Source organism: Lemur catta, chromosome 1 (assembly GCF_020740605.2).
Source record: "Lemur catta isolate mLemCat1 chromosome 1, mLemCat1.pri, whole genome shotgun sequence".
Classification (NCBI taxonomy): Eukaryota; Metazoa; Chordata; class Mammalia; order Primates; family Lemuridae; genus Lemur; species Lemur catta.
The window spans coordinates 243,434,071-243,452,233 of NC_059128.1; the positions used below are offsets into that span (position 1 = coordinate 243,434,071).

Genomic DNA, 18,163 nt, shown 5'->3' on the forward strand with positions numbered 1-18,163 from the left:
CTCATGGCCAGTTCGATAGATGTGAGACTATAATGTGATCCCAGTGCATACCACACAAAGTACAACATTTGCTACATTTATTCTTCTTCTCAGCATGAATATTTATAAAGGGCTGTTTTACCTGAGAAAATCAAGAAAATTGTCTGTCATGGCCTTGGGCATCCTTCAATTAGACAATAATAGAACTGTCATATGGTTTTCAAATCTTTTATTTTCATTGGATTTATTTTGCTGTCCTGCAGGTGCTGTTTCTTGACCAGTGGCATGGGGAGTGCAGCACTGTTTGGCAGGATCTTGCCACAGCTGTGTGTGGCACACATGATGCTGGTCCACCTGGCCCCAGACAGGTCGCTTACAGAGGGCAGCATCAGTTCTCATACTAGGCTGCCCATCTCCCAGGGTCCCTAGGGCACTTAAATTCCCTAGGTGGTGGTGGCTCTCCTGGAGAATCCTAATACAAACACTTGCTATACACTTAGTGAATTTATTTCTTTTTCTTGCAAAGTAGAGGGAAACACCTTGATGCCACTGTTTAGCTCTTCCCCTGAAATATGTTTAACTTAGAAGATTTCTTCTAAGATGAGGTTAATATCACATTATTACAGCACTTGGAACAACTTCCGTATGAAAATTTTACAGTAATGGTTCAAATGTTAATTCATATTCACAGGTTTCTTCTAAAAGACAGAGGTGCTTCCCATTCAGCTTACTGATATGTGACTCTATAGTTTGATTTGCAATCATTACTATCAGTCTTCCTTCTCATGAAAAAGTAATAAACACCACAGGAGGAGACAAAAATGGTGGAGTAAAGGTGACTTGCTGGATTCCTTCTCCCAGTGAAAGAGGAGTAGATCTTGTTCCTCTACAAATGAACAGATCGCTCTCTCGTAAGAACAGCATTGTGAATCTGCAGAGAATCAGTGTGGGACACACAAAACAGGAACAAAAAAGAGGTGAACAGGAGATAGAATGGTGAAATCTGGAGAGTGGGAGACAACCAATAGAGAATACAGTGTGGGATATCTGCACCCACCTGGCCAGCGAATGCACTGGGATCAGACCTAGAGGAGAACATCCTGCTTCCCTACTGACCTCCACACCCTCTCACACAGTGCAAAATTGTGGCAGGAGACATGGGGCTTTGTGGAGAAAACGATATCAGGAAGCATCCTGAAACCCTCAGAACTCTGTGCCAGGACTGCACTGGGCAGGGCAGAGACTGGTCTGACCCACTGCTGGAGGGAGTTAGGAGACAGGTAACTTGCCTCTGGCACTCAGCAGGTCCAGATCAACAGAGGTGAACACTACATAGGGGACTCTAACCTGGAAATTGCTTCCGGTGAATAGGCTGGCTCAGGATGGGAAGAAAGAGCAAGAGCTCCAGCTGGACAGGCAAGAGATTATAGGAGGAAGAGATAAAAGAGACACGGGGCTTTCTGATGACTCAGCTCCCCAATCCAATACCGTTCAGCTCCTAAAAAGTCGCCCTAGTGCTCATGCTTTGCCGACAGGTGATTGCCATTTCTGGAGTCCACAACCCAAATGCTGCAGCACACTTCGGTATCAGGCAGCTCCCTTCCCTCAGCTGGGGGACTCTCATGACAACCTCCACCCTTATACAACCTATGGTCAACAAGCCAGGCCCATTTTGATGGGTGAATTCTGAATACCTCCCCAGTAGTGGGAGGCTAACACCTGTGGGATTTACAGGCACTGGGGCGCTGGGCAGACTGGGACACCAGCCCGTTCCAATAGCCAGCAAATTTCATGCCAAAGCTGTAGGCTTCACTCCTGGAGGTAGGGAGAGTAAAGAAAAGCCACTTTCCTTCTGGGACTAGTGTGAATCTATGGGGCCTTGGTGTAGATCAGTATTTGACAGCCCAGTGACTTTGCTCATCAGAAATGCTTAGGTCATCCAGTAGGATGATAAGACTGGGGCTGGATTTCCACGTCTGGTCAGCTGCCAACAGTGGGGTCTGTGGTCAGGGAATAAAAATCCTGGCAAGAGGCCACAAAAGGCTCCCTAAGTAACCCCTCCCATGAGGAGCAGCCTCCCAACTGTGGTAGAAGGACCCTGAACAACATATTAGTGGCTCCCGCTAGTGGCAGATCAAGCAACCATAGAAGTGCACAGAATCAGGCTGCTAGGCAGCAGCTGTGATCTGCCTTGCTCCTACAGAATCTACTGGAACAGAGCCTAAACAGGGCATGTTACTTTCCAAACAAAAACTGAAAGGTGGGAAGCAACAGCTGATTCAGATGGGAAGGTCTCAGTGAAAGAACTCTGGAAATATGAAGAATCAAATGGAAAGCACACCCCGAAAGAGGAACACAGGCTCTCTAGCAGCAGACATTAACCAAATTCAGAAAACTAAAATGACAGAAGAAGAATTTGAAACATGAATTGTAAGAAAACTCAATAATAGGCAAGAAAAAAATTGGATAACCAACACAAAGAAACCACAAAAAAAATTCAGGACTTGGAAGAAAAATTCACTAAAGAAATTGAAATATTAAAAAAAAAGTCAAACCGAACTCCTGGAATGAAGAATTTATTCAGGGAACTACAAAACACAGTGGAAAGCCTCAAGAACAGGGTAGATCAAACAGAAGAAAGAATCTCAGGGAGTGAAGATAACACCTTCCAATTAAATAAGTCAGTTACAGAGATAGAGAAGGGAAATAAAAGAAAAGAGCAAAGCCTACAATTAATGTGGGATTATGTGAAGAAGCCTAATATGAGAGCTATGGGCATTCCTGAGGGTGAAGAAGAAAATATGCAAAGGTTGGATAAGTTATTTGAAGATATAATGGAGGAAAATTTCCCAGGCTTTGCTATAAATCTAGATATCCAGGTACAAGAAGCTCAAAGGACCCCTGGGAGATTCATTGCAAACAGGAATACACCACAAGATTCAGTCATCAGACTGACCAAAATATCTAAAGAGGCCCTTCTATGAGCTGAAAGGCAAAAGAAACAAGTAACATACAAAAGAAAGCCCATCTGAATAAAGCCACACTTCTCAACTGAAACCTTATAAGCAAGAGGAGGTTAGGGCCCCATTCTCACTCTTCTGAAACAGAATAATGTCCAGCCTAGAATCTTGTACCCTGCAAAACTAAGTTTTGTATATGAAGGAGAAATAAAGACATTCTCAGATAATCAAAGACAGGGAATTCACCAAGACAAGACTAGCCCTCCAAGAAGTACTCAAAACAGAGTTACACACAGATCAGCACAAAAAACACTCACAAATGTAAAACCACTCAAAAGATAAGGTTAAAGGCCAGATACCACAGTGGCTCAAGAGAAAAAACAAAAACAACAAAGTTCAACCCAACATGAACAGAAATTTTCCCTACTTATCAGTTCTTTCAATAAATGTGAATGGCTTGAACTCCCTACTCAAGAGACATAGGCTGGCCAAATGGATTAAAAAAAAAAAAATACAAGCCAAGTATCTGCTGTCTTCAGGGAACACATCTAACCTGCAAGGATAAAATCAGACTCAAGGTGAAGGGATAGAAAAAAATATTTCAAGCAAAGAGATGCCAAAGGAAGGCTGGTGTGGCAGTTTTGATTTCAGGTAACTTAGTCTTTAAATAAACAAAAGTAATGAAACACAAAGAGGGTCACTATATAATGGTGAAGGGTACAGTTCAACAAAAAGAAATAATTCTAAATATGTAAGCACACAACTTAGGTGCACCCAGATTCATAAAGCAAACTCTACTTGCTCTAAACAAAATGATAAACAGCAACATCATAATAGCTGGAGACTTCAACACCCTGCTGACAGTGCAGGACAGATCCTCCAAACAGAAAATTAACAAAGAAATAATGGATTTAAACAGAACTCTACAACGAATGGGCCTGACTGACATTTTCAGAATAACCCCAAAACCACTGAATATGTGTTCTTCTCATCAGCTCATGGGGCATTCTCTAAGATTGACCATATCCTAGGACACAAAGCATGTCTCAAAAAATTTAAAAAAATAGAAATTATGCCATGCATCTTCTCAGATCATAGTGAAATAAAAGTATAAATCAACCCTAACAGAAACTTTCATCTCTACACAAAGTCATGGAAACTAAAGACTAATCATTCTGCTGAATGATTATTTCATAAATGAGGAAATCAAGATGGAAATCAAAAGATTCTTTGAAGAAAATGACAAAGGAGACACAAGTTATCAAAATTTGTGGGACACAGCTAAAGCCGTCCTGACAGGAAAGTTTATTTTCATAAATGCCCATATGCAAAAGACAGAAGGATCACAAATAGACAACCTAATGAATCATCTCAAAGATCTGGAAAAAGATGGACAGACTGACCCCAAACCCAGCAGAATAGGTGAAATTAATAGGATCAAATCAGAACTAAATGAAATTGACAATAAAAAAAACTGTATGGAAGATTAATAAAACAGAAAGTTGATTCTTTGAAACAATGAAAAATATTGACAAGTCTTTGGCTAGACTAACGAAAAACACAAAAGAAAGAATTCTAATAAGCTCCATCAGGAATGAAAAAGGAGAAATTACAACTGATGCCACGGAGATACAAAATATCATCTATGAATTCTACAAAGACCTTATGCACATAAACTGAAAAATGTGGAGGAAATGGACAAATTTTTAGAAACTCACAGCCTCCCTAGGCTCAACCAGGAAGAAATAGAATTCCCAACAGACCAATATCAAGTACTGAAATTGAAACAGCAATAAAAAACCTTCCTAATAAGAAAAGTCCCAGACCAGATGGTTTCACACTCGAATTTTACCAGACCTACAAAAAAACTGGTGCCTATTCTGCAGAAATTATTTCACAACATTAAGAAGGATAGAATCCTCCCCAACACATTTATGAAGCCAACATAACCTTGATACCAAAACCAAGAAATGACACAACAAAAAGAGAGAACTAGAGACCACTATCCCTTATAAATATAGATGCAAAAATTCTCAACAAAATCCTAGCAAACTCAATTCAGGTGATTATCAAAAAAAATAATCCCTCATGACCAAATGGGTTTCATCCCTGAGATGCAGAGATGGTTCAACATAAGCAAATCTATAAATGTCTTTTACCATGTAAATAGAAGCAAAAATAAAGACCATATGATCCTCTAAATAGATGCAGAAAAAGCATTTGACAAAATTCAACACTTTTTCATGATGAGAATCTTTAACAAAATAGGCATAGACAGGGCTTAACTAAAAATGATACAAGCCATATATGACAAACCCAGAGCCAATATCATACTGACTGGGGAAAAATTGAAAGCATTCTCACTTAGAACCTGAACCAGAAAAGGTTGCCCATTATCTCCACTTCTATTCAACCCAGTGCTGGAAGTTCTTGCTAGAGCAATTAGAGAAGAGGTGAGAATTAAGGGCTTCCAAATGGAGGCAGAGAAGATCAAACTGTCACTCTTTACTGATGATATATCATATCTTTAAAACCCCAAGGCTTCAACCAAGAGACTCCTGGAATTGATAAACAAATTCAGTAAAGTCTCAGGATACAAAATCAATACCCACAAACCAGAGGCATTCATATATACCAGTAACAGTCAAACTGAGAACCAAATCAAAGACTCAAAACCTGTCACAATAGAAATAAAGAAAATAAAGTACCTAGGAATATATTTAAGGAGGTAAAGACCTCTACCAGGAGAACTATGAAACACTGAGGAAGGAAATAGCAGAGGACATAAACAGGTGGAGAACCATGCCATGCTAATGGGTCAGTAGAATCAACATTGTTAAAATGTCCATACCCAAAGTGATCTGCAGATACAATGCAATCCTTATTAAAATACTAACATCATTTTTCATAGATATAGAAAAAAAATGTTATGCTTCATATGAAACCAGAGAACATCCCATATAGCAAAAGAAATCTTAAGCAAGAAGAACAAAATGGGAGGCATCAATTTACCAGACTTCAAACTATACTACAAGGCAAGAGTAGTAACCAATGTAACATGGTACTGGCACAAGAATAGAGACAAGACCAATGGAACAGAACTGAGAACCCAGATATAAAAGCATCCTCATATAGTCATCTAGCCTTTGACAAAGCAGACAAAAACATACTCTGGGGAAAAGAATCCTTATTGAACAAATGGTGCTGAGAAAACTGAATAGCCACAAGTAGAAAACTGAAACAGGATCCACACCTTTCACTTCTAACAAAAATCAACTCACAGTGGATAACAAACTTAAACCTAAGGCATGAAACCATAAGAATTCTAGAGGAAAACATTGGAAATACTCTTCTAGTCAGTGGCCTAGGCAAAGAATTTATGATGAAAACCCCAAAGGCAATCCAGCAACAACAAAAATAAATAAATAAAGGGGACCTGATCAAATTAGAAAGCTTCTGCAAAGCCAAAAAAACTATCATGAGAGCAAACAGACAACCTATAGAATGGAAGAAAATATTTGCATACTACATATATAACAAAGGGCTGACAACTAGCATCTATTTAGAACTCAGAAAAATCAGCAAGAAAAAAATCAAGCAACCCTAACAAAAAGTGAGCAAAGGACATGAACTGAAACTTCTCAAAAGAAGACAGAATAATGGCCAACAAACATATGAAAAAATGCTCAACATCTCTATCACCAGAAAAATGCAAATCAAACCCCACAATGAGATATCACTTACCTCCAAGTGAGAATGGCCTTTATCAAAAAGTCCCATAACAATAAATGTTGGCATGGATGCGGAGAGACAGGAACACTCATACACTGCTGGTGGGACTGTAAACTAGTGCAACCTCTGTGGAAAGCAATATGGAGATATATTGGGAGGTTTTTGGTGATCACTTAAATCCCCTTGTTCCTTATTGGTCTGTTAAGATTTTCTACTTCTTCTTGATTTAATCTGGGTAGATTGTATATTTTTACAAATTTATTCATTTCTTCTAGGTTATCTATTGTGTCGGTATAAAATTTTTCATAACAATTTCTTGTTATACTTTTAATTATTAAGCATCCATTGTAATGTCTCCTCTTTCCTTTCTGATTATATTTGTTTTAGTCTTTGCATTTTGGTAAAGAGTTTGTATTCAGAATATATAAAGAGATCTCAGAACTCAATAATAACAGAATATAATTTAAAAATGGGCAAAAGACTTGAACATTTAACCAAAGAAGAAGTATGAATGACAAATAAGAACTAGAAAAGATGGTCAACTTCATTAGGCATCCCACTGTGATCCTTTGTCTTTGTTTTTCCTTGGCTCCTTCCCCTTTGCCTAGTAGGATTTCAATACTCAAAAGCTGGGGAGCTAGTACATGTCTGGATTTGAGCTGCAATTTGCATGAGAAGGACAACTTTACATGGACTTGGCTCCTGAAAGAAATCTAGATCTTTGGCCGCATTAAAATTATGTTTTTATTAGCTCAGACACGGCCATACTAATCAAAGTACTGAAAACATCAAATCTTATATATATAAACTGAGGTTTGCCTAGACATATCCGAGTGTCATCTGTGGTGGAAAATAGTGGCATAAAGTGTAATTTCAATTGTTAAAAGAACTGCCTAGGGTTAATGGATGTTTATCATTTCAAAGACTGTAATGACCTGTGGGACAATTTGGACTTCTCATACATGTCCAAATCCATAGTGCCCAGTAGAACAGCTTCACTTTATCTTCCTACAAGAAATCTTCACGTGCTCTTAGGGGAATTTCAGTTTTCTCCTCCTTTCTCTTCTGGCAAAAGCACACAGTTGTACCATTGGCTGACTCTTGTGTTCAAAGCAAACTTATATAAACAACATGTTTCTGAGCTTGGGAAATAAAGCTTACAAAATGAATAACTGTGCAAGAAATTGCTACCTTTTTTGTTGGCATTCCTATGCTATTGTATTTTTTGGGCTTTAGAAAGCCTAACACTATTAAAGGATCTATACAATTTCTTTCGAGATATCGGTAAGAGGAAATGATTTCTATTAGACTCATTGTCTTTTATATAGACAGTTAAAAATGCTGTTAAAGTTATAATAATTTTAAACTGAATTTATAAGATGCCAGAAAAGACAGGTGAGAAATGGAAAGCAAACAGTACATTTTCTGTATATTTTATTTTCATGACTTAATCTGGACAAGCAAAACAGTTATATGACTGATTTTTCCCCTTTAACAATGTTTTTTTTATCTTGTTAATCTAACTACAATGAATTTATAAGCTAAAATGAGGTTCAAAAATGTATGTCATATTGATTCTTATATAAGAAATCTTGCTGATGATTCAAATATAAAACACCATGTTGTTGAATTAAATATATATTCTGAATAAAAAATTATGGTAAATTAAATATTAGCTCCTATATCTTTTCATCCATTTGTGATGATGATTTAATTTACTGTCATATATGTGAAATACTAATAATATGCATATATATGTATATAGCAGGAAATATATGGAAAATATCTCTCCAATGATCAGTTTATTACTTCATAAGTTACAACATTTATGACTTAATAAAGTATCCATATACAAACTGAATTTGAATATTTTCAGATATTTAGTGATTAAAGATTACATTAAAAAAACAAACTAAATAAAAATACATTTAACAACTGGAATTATTGGCTTTGCTAGGCATATAGCTTGTATCGGTTTCTAGTCTTTGACTTTTTTTATTCTGCCAAAAAGTTGGTGGACAAAAAATGTTCTCAAGTGGTAATATTAGTAAGATTCCTAGAGAAATTCAGTTGTAATCATTGTAAAAACAAAGACATAACAATTTTTAATTATTTAAAGAAGTTTTAGGCAATGTTAGTAACCTTGTGAACAACACAAAGTTTTTAAGGTAAAATTTAATATCAGAATTCTCTTTCATTCCAAAACACCAGAAAAACATAAACTTTAAATTTTGAATAACAGAAAAAGAAAAGAATCCCAGTGTTTACATCTTTTAAGAAGCCCTAGGGTTAAGACAAACATTTACCCCCCAAACCTATGAGCTTTCCCCTTTATTTAGTCTTCAGCCTTTCTCTGATGCTACCTTTCTCCAACTGCTTTGGTTTGTCTTTTCTACACTAATCCATATATGCATTTGATATTCTCTACTTATTTTGTTCTTCCTCCTTGTTCTCTTTTCATACATCCAAGTTTCTCTTTCCACCTCTCTGTCTCCTTTCTCCTCTGCAGATATTCTTCTCCTCCCTTTGACAACTTTTGTCAAAAATTCTATAGAAAAAAATTTACATTTGTCCATGGCAGCAGGCAGATGCCAAATATTCTCCTCATTTCTTAGAGTGCTCCATCTTATTTCACTTACAGTTGTGTCACTTGTTATCCATTTAATTCTCATTATTCTCTGACTTTAATTCTATCAAAAAATGTAAACTGTTCCCAAGAAAGACTCTAAACATTTCCTGATGTCCACACTCAGTGATCTCTGTTCACTCCTTGTTCTACTGGAACATTTACTTTGGCATGTGGCCCTGTACTTCACTCTGTCTTTCTTGAATATCTTTCCTCTCCTATGTCCACACGCTCAACTTTCAGTTTCTCTCCTGCTCCTCTGCTTACTCTGCTTGATATGCTTTTCTGGCCTCTCTCTAGTCTTTAGTTTGACTAACGGCTTTGTTTGCAATAGGAAATTAATTTATTGAATGGATGTTGTCTGTAACACAGAAAAGTTGCTATGATTTGAAGAAGCAACTGGAAAAATGGACAGTAAAAGAAGGAAGCTGGACAGTTGCTCACAGCAAAAATCGTGTCCCAGTATTAGTTCAATGAGAGTGTCTCTCACTGCAGCTGACATTCAATGCCCTAACTGGCAAAGTCAGTGTCATTGTTGTGGATGTAGGATGCATTTGCTGGGGCTGTGATATGTCTGCCTTGGCTGTTGTTGCCACCGATGTTCTCTTTTGACCTTGTAACTGCCTCTCTTTGTCTATCTCCATATTCCAAAGCTAGTTTCAGTGAAATTGACTGAACAAACATAGATCAAGTCCCCTTACTCTAGGCACTATAAGGAATGGGAAAATGTCTTTCTAGGTTTTTTTGGCTTCTAGGGTGGGTGGTAGAATCTGCTTACCACCAAGAATCATGTGGTAGAAAAGCAGATCATGAGTTGGTCATCTAATAAATGACATATACAGTAACCACCTCCTTATTTGCAGGGTATATCTTCCAAGATCCCCAGTGGATGCCTAAGACCTTGAATATCACTGAACCCTACATATTCTGTACTATGTTTTTTCCTATACATACTGTCTGTGATAAAGTATAATTTATAAGTTAGGCAAAGTAATATATTAACAACAATAGCTAACAATAAATGTAACAATATAGTGTAATAATAGTTCTGTCAATGTGACCTCTCTGTCTCAAAATATCTTATTGTATGTGATTCTTTTGGACTGTTGTTAGTGAAGGGTAACTGAAACCATCAAAAGCGAAACTACAAGAAAGGGGGACTACTCTATTGACTTTTTCACCTGTCCAGTATAACTTCCTCAAGCATCTATCTTGCTGTTCTTCCCTTTGTTTTTTTTTTTTTTTTTTTTTTTTTTTTGAGACAGAGTCTCACTTTGTTGCCCGGGCTAGAGTGAGTGCCGTGGCATCAGCCTAGCTCACAGCAACCTCAGACTCCCGGGCTTAAGCGATCCTACTGCCTCAGCCTCCCGAGTAGCTGGGACTACAGGCATGAGCCACCATGCCCGGCTAATTTTTTTGTATATATATTTTTAGTTGGCCAGATAATTTCTTTCTATTTTTGGTAGAGACGGGGTCTCACTCTTGCTCAGGCTGGTCTCGAACTCCTGACCTCGAGCGATCCACCCGCCTCGGCCTCCCAGAGCTAGGATTACAGGCGTGAGCCACCGCGCCCGGCCTTCCCTTTGTTTTGTATACTCTCCAATGGATAGGCCATCTATAACTATGCTGTCAACTACTCCAGTGACTCCAAAGTCAGTATTTTTATTAGGACTTAATAGACTTGTGCTACTAAGTATATCTCACCTAAGTATTCAGAGGACCCTTCTTCCGTATTTTGCCAATGCACCTAAGTTCTCAGTCTCAATTTTCAATGAACTTCTGCCCAGTAACCAAATGACTCAACTCTCCTTCACTAACCATCCCCTCCACATCAAATATGCCATAATTCCTAGTGGCTTTATGTTCTTAATTCTTTGAAGCTACCTCTTTGTTCTCCTCATCACTTCCAATGCCTTATCGGTCTTTGTGTAATCACTTCACATGCATTTGAAGCACTTGAGGGTGAATTTCAAAATGAAGTTTTCTAGGCCTCATTCTTATACTACTGTGTTTATTTCTACAGTAATTACTTTGTAATCTGTATTTCTCACAACAGGCTCCCCCCAAACAATTCTGATGTGTAATCTATTTGAAGGAACCTGTGGAAAACACTAGCAGCTTCCTGACTAGTATTCCTGACTCCAGTTTCCCCTACTTGCATCCTGCTTTCTACACTACCATGCTGGGAGTTAGCTGTGCTCCCAGCAAAGAATCGGGTCTCTCAGGCAGGCGTCCTCACAAAGGATGAGGAAATAATAGAAAATAGGAAATAATAGAATATACAAATAAAAGAATACACAGAGATGAAGTTACAGTTTATAAAGAATAGATTTATAAAAAAAGGGAGGGGCCTGGGAGACCCCACAATATTCCCGTAAATTGTGGAGCCCCCAGTGATGTTTCACATCAGTATTTATGGATACAGTGACCAGTTGCCAGGGTTAACAGATTTACATAATTACAGGTAGTTCCTTTTAGGTTCAAAGTCTCCCAAAAGGCTTATGTAGATCCCTGAATTAACACTATCTACATGAACAAATGGTTACAAAATCTTTCTAGGACAAACTTCTAAATTCTAAGTAAAACTATCACTTTAGCAGAAAAGTTAAACAGAGATATAGTGGCTCCATAATTCTTTATCAAGTGATTGTGCATTGAGACAGGTAGTCAGAAGTCCAGCAATAGCTATCCCTTGGGCTAATTGCTTTTAGCCACAGGTGTCTGTCTCTCAGGGAGGGCACTTCTTTGATCTGTTCCTATCCCCTGACTCCATGCAAACCTGCTTTGTCATTCAAAGCAGGCAAAAACCACAGACTGGAGACTGCAGTGTCACCTTGGAAAGCAGCTGCTACTGACCATTGAGATACCCTCCGGAGGTGAGGCAGCTTTTGATATGGGAACTAACAGGTTCACATATTTTTTCAGGGCAAAGCCCTGAAAAACTCCCCAGATCGTTTCTGTCTCTAATATACTAATATTAATCTATGGGGCAATATTTCTATGGAGCTACAACTCTAGGAGCAACATCTCTGGGAGCAACACTACCAAACATCTGATTTAAAAAATCCTGGTTCTTCAAGTATCTTTTTCTTTGACCCTGAATTCATATCCTAGACAAATGATTTCTTTACCCTATTAAATCATACCACCGTAAATTTAGCACATGCTCATTTTCTCTAAATCTGTTAAATCCTATACTTTTTTTAATGAATGGACAGTAATTGTCTTTTTCTCCTTTAGTTTCCTTCAGTTTAGTAATAATAAATAAAATTAAAGGCAATCTGGTAAGAGTTTGGTTTTATTTCAACTTCGCTATCCCAATTTCAACTGATAGTAATTACATATGCATGTATATATACATATATATATATTTACATTAACTCCATTTTATTTCAGAGGACACCAAGTGAGGACATGGAAAAGGAAAATGCAACATTGCTGACAGAATTTGTTCTCACAGGACTTACACATCAACCAGAGTGGAAAATCCCCCTGTTCTTGGCATTCTTGGTGATATATCTCATCACCATCATGGGAAATCTTGGTCTGATTACTCTCATCTGGAATGACCCTCACCTTCACATCCCAATGTATTTATTCCTTGGATATTTAGCCTTGGTTGATACTTGGTTATCATCCACAGTGACTCCTAACATGCTGGTCAACTTCTTAACCAAGAATCAGAAGTTGTCTCTCTATGCATGCATGGTACAGTTTTTTTCCTTTGCAATCACCGCAACCACAGAATGTTTTCTCTTGGCAGCAATGGCGTATGATCGCTATGTAGCCATATGCAAACCTTTACTCTATCCACTGATTATGACCAATGCACTGTGCATCCGGCTATTAGTCTTGTCATTCCTAGGTGGCTTTCTTCATGCCCTACTTCATGAAAGCTTTTTGTTCAGATTAACCTTCTGTAATTCCAATATAATACATCACTTTTACTGTGACATTATCCCATTGTTAAAGATTTCTTGTACCGACCCTTCAATTAATAATCTAATAATTTTTGTGTTCTCAGGTTCAATTCAAGTATTCACCATTGTGACTGTTCTTGTCTCTTATACACTTGTTCTTTTTACAATCTTAAAAAAGAAGTCTGTCAAAGGCTTAAGGAAAGCCTTCTCTACCTGTGGTGCTCATCTCTTATCTGTGTCTTTATACTATGGCCCTCTTCTCTTCATGTATGTGCACCCTCAGTCGCCACAATCTGATAATCAAAATATGATGGACTCTCTATTTTATACAGTTATCATTCCTTTTTTAAATCCAATTATCTACAGCCTGAGAAATAAGAAAGTCATAGACTCCTTAACAAAAATGTTAGAGAAAATAGTATAGGTCTTATACTTTTAATAATGTCTTTTCTCTTTTTAATAAAACAGTCACAAAATTGTTCAGGTTAGATGTGGGTATGATTTTGTATTAATATATGTTGAAAGATTTTTCAGTGGAGATTTCCTAGCTTTCTAATGACTTAAAGTGTTAATCCCTAATAAACTTAAACATTTGTATCTATTATTCAAATATATACATGATTTCTTTTATCTTAGCCTACTATGGGGGTACAAATGTTTAACTTAAATATATTGTCTTTGCCCCACCCAAGTCAGAGCTTCAAGGGTATCCATCGTACAGATGGTGTGCACTGCACCCATTAGGTGTGAAACCCTTCCTGTCCTCCCCCCCACCACATCTGCCTGACAGCTGATGAATTTTACTACTATATGTGTCCAAAGTGTTGATTCATTCATACCGATTTGATGGTCAGTACATATGGTACTTGTGTTTCCTTTCTTGTGATACTTAGTAGAAGGGGCTCCAGCTCTATCTAGGATAATAATACAAGAGGTGCTAGATCACCATTGTTTTTTGTGACTGAGTAGAACTCAATGGTATACATACACCACACTTTATTAATTCACTAGTGTATTGATGCATGCTTGGGTTGTTTCCACATTTTTGCAATTTTTAATTGTGCTGCTATAAACATTCTAGTGCATATATCTTTTTTATAGAATGCCTTTTTTTCCTTGGGTAGATATCCAGTAATGGGATTGCTGGCTCAAAAGGTAATTCTACTTTTAGCTCTTTGAGGTATCTCTATATTACTTCCCATAGCGGTACTAGTTTGCAGTCCCACCAACAGTGTATAAGTGTTCCTACCTCTCTGCATCCATGCCAACATTTACTGTTTTGGGACTTTTTGATGAAAGCCATTCTAACTGTAGTTAGGTGATATCACATTATGGTTTTGACTTGCATTTTCCTGATGATTAGAGATGTTGAGCATTTTTTCATATGCTTGTTTGTCATTAGTTTGTCTTTTGAAAAGTTTCTTTTCATGTCCTTTGCACGCTTTTTAATGGGCTTATTTGATTTTTTCTTGCTAATTTTTCTGAGTTCTATGTAGATTCTAGTTATCACTGCCTCATCAGATGTGTAGCATGTGGATATTTTCTCCCATTCTTTAGGTTGTCTGTTTGCTCTCATGATAATGTCCTTCAGCAAAGCAGACAAAAACATACACTGGGGGAAAGAATCTTTATTAAATAAATGGTGCTGGGAAAATTGGATAGCCACATGTAGAAGACTGAAACAGGATCCACACCTCTCACCTCTCACAAAAATCAATTCACGGTGGATGATAGACTTAAACCTAAGGCATGAAACTGTAAGAATCTAGAAGAAAATGTTGGACAAACTCTTATAGGCCTAGGGAAAGAATTTATAAAATTTTATTCATATGTTCCTGCCATACTAGAATGTTTAAGCAGAAAACAAATGAAAAAATTTTACACGTTATATGTTCTTCATGTGACTTTATAAATACATATAATGTCAAAATTGTTTAGCTCCCCTGAAAAGGAGCTCTGTAAGATAAATCATACAGCAAATAGAGCTGTATAGCCTGGATCAGGGGTGGGGAGCCTTTTATGTTGGAAGGCCACATTAATTTTGCTGTAATCAGATAAGGCCACATTCAAGAAACTTCAATTACATATACTTAAAAATGTAGATTATTTTCTAAAAATATAATGTATACTTAATAATTTAAAAAAAGAAAACTATAAATTTTAAAGTTAACTAAACTTTTGACAATTTTGTTTTGTCTGCTTTTTGTTGGAAAGCATTTTGAATATTTGGTTCCAGCACGGTGGTCCTCAGATTCAGTTGATGTTCTAGATGGGGATCAGTCATTTGTGACCTTAAAGGCATCTTGATTTGGGATAGGTAAGAGAATGTAGATTTGCTCAATAAGTGGTTGAAAAGCAAGAAATATATTTTTAGGCATGCTGCCAAAGGCATTGGTATTCTACTGCATTTTTCCATATATCGATTGGATCTTTCTTGGCATCAAACAATAACTTTAAAGTGCCAACTACTGAGAGCTCAATCAATTCCATCTGTAGTTCTGTAGGTGCCTTGGTGATATCAACTAGATGAGGCTGAGATGCTAATTTGAGTGTGATGTCATGATTATCAAAGGCAGTGAACATTTCTTTGCACTCTCTAATTAATAGGTCTATAGCATCTGTGTATTCGTCAAATGATTCACATATATCCTCCTGCTCATCAATGACACTTGCTACCTGGGTAAAATTTTCATCTAAAATTTCCTTTTGAAGAAGAAATGTTTTGAAAAAAGATGGCTTTCTTTGAAATGCTTCGATATTTTTTTGCCACGTATGATATATGGGCTTAATTTTACCTTGCAAAACATATTTAAGTTGTTTTGATTTAACATGATATCACACAGAAATGCTGCATTCCTATGCAAATCTTCTTTCAATAATTCACATTACTGATTCTGTTCTTCATAAAATTTAACTATCTGTTCTTGCAGAGATAAAATTTTGGCTAACACCTGTCCCTGTGATAGCGAATACTCTTTAGAATGATATGGCAAATACACACCTCATGGTTCACCTTTAGCATGTAATGAAACTGATGATGCCATGTTGCATTTGGATGAATACAGTTAACAATCTTATAACTTTTTGCAAAGTGTCACTTAAAATAGTAGCTTTGGATTACTAAAATACACTGAGTTTGCTATTCAAAATAAAGGCAATGAAAAGATTTTTTAAAAAAACCAAGCTAGTTATCCATAAGCAAATTCTTTCTTTCCAGATTTATTGAGGTATATTTGACAAATAAAAATTGTATATATGTAAAAAAAATTGTAAGTTTAGCACAGAGATTTTGCTGATGTAAGATACAATGACAAGAAATGAGAGCATTTAGATCTGTTAATACTTTTTTGTTGTTTTTATTGTATTTTATCGTACCTTATTTAAGAGTATTGGCCGGGCATGGTGGCTCATGCCTGTAATCCTAGCACTCTGGGAGACCGAGGCAGGTGGATTGCTCGAGGTCAGGAGTTCGAGACCACCCTGAGCAAGAGCAAGACCCCATCTCTACTAAAAAAATAGAAAGAAATTATATGGCCAACTAAAAATCTATATAGAAAAAATTAGCCGGGCATAGTGGTGCATGCCTATAGTCCCAGCTACTTGGGAGGCTCAGGCAGTAGGATTGCTTAAGCCAAGGAGTCTGAGGTTGCTGTGAGCTAGACTGATGCCACGGCACTCATTCTAGCCTGGGCAACAAAGTGAGACTCTGTATCAAAAAAAAAAAAAGAAAAAGAAAAAAAGAACAAGAAAGAAAGAAAGAAAGAAAAGAGTATTACAGGGTTACCAACACTTTTGTTACATAAATTGCTTTGAGTCAAAGTTATAGGTGTGCCCATCACCAAGATAGTGTGCATAGTACTGGTCACTTGTGAATTTACTCGTCCCCTCCTCTCCTTCCACCCCCTTGATTTCTGATGAGTTTATTTCCATATGTGCACGTAAGTGTTGTTCGATTAGTTTCAATTTAATGGTGAGTACATCTGGTCTTTGATTTTCCATTCTTATTATACTTCACTTAGAAGAATAGTCTCCAGTTCCATTCAGGTTAATACAAGAGGTATTAGTTCACCATTTTATTTTTTTATGGCTGAGTAGTGTACTCTATGGTATACATATACCACATTTTATTAATCCACTCATGTATTGTTAATACTTTTTTTTTATCTGTGCAATAAACCCTCCATGTTTTCCTGTCATGGACGGTGCACCATCTGTAAATACACTAGCTAAATTTATCAAATTCATGATATTTGTCTTGAAAGTTGTTGAAAATATCTATTCCCCATGTTTTGTTTGCAAGAGTGTCCAAAGGGAGTAACTATTTGCAGCAAAGGAAACCTTCTGTTGTGACCCAAATGAAGTATAAAACTGGCATCAGTTGATTCATCCAAAGTGATCGAATGAATTGATTGAATGATTAAATACATTTTCCTTTTGAAATATGGCATGAAGTTGCTCTGTTAGGTTGAAGGCTAATTCATGCTGCTGATCAGTTATGGTTCTCTTTGAAAGAGCTAGTTGTTTGCACTTTGAAACGTTATAAGGGTCTAAGCATCCTACAACTTCAACAATGCATTCTTTCACAAATTGTATATCACTGAATGGCTTCCATTTTTTTCCCCGAGTATATAAGCTACTTTATAAGTTGCTTCAGTGGCATTATTCACAGGTATTATTGCTACTTGAAAGAATCGTCTTTGCTTTTGCTTTTCATCTTTTAGTTTCTGCAATACAACTTTTCATGCCTCTCCCTCTAATTTAAAATATCAGTGATCCTTATGAGTGTTATAATGTTGATGAGCATTGAATTTCTTTACTGTTGCTATTGCAGTATCACAAAGCAAGCAAATCATCTTATCTTTAGCAGAAACAAGGTTGTATCGCAATTCCCAGTCCTCGATAAAAAGTATTTTCTTCCTTCAGCAATCTCTTGGTCTTTTTTGACG

The 18,163-nt window shown here is 37.0% G+C and overlaps 1 protein-coding gene across 1 annotated transcript; it reads left to right on the forward strand.

Annotated features, from left to right (window-relative positions):
* Positions 1-12,666: 12,666 nt before the first annotated feature.
* Positions 12,667-13,641, forward strand: LOC123642400 (olfactory receptor 5H8-like). The gene has a single exon (XM_045557454.1). It carries the CDS (start codon positions 12,712-12,714, stop codon positions 13,639-13,641), a length of 930 nt encoding a protein of 309 aa, XP_045413410.1. The 5' UTR covers positions 12,667-12,711.
* The last annotated feature ends 4,522 nt before the right edge of the window (positions 13,642-18,163 follow it).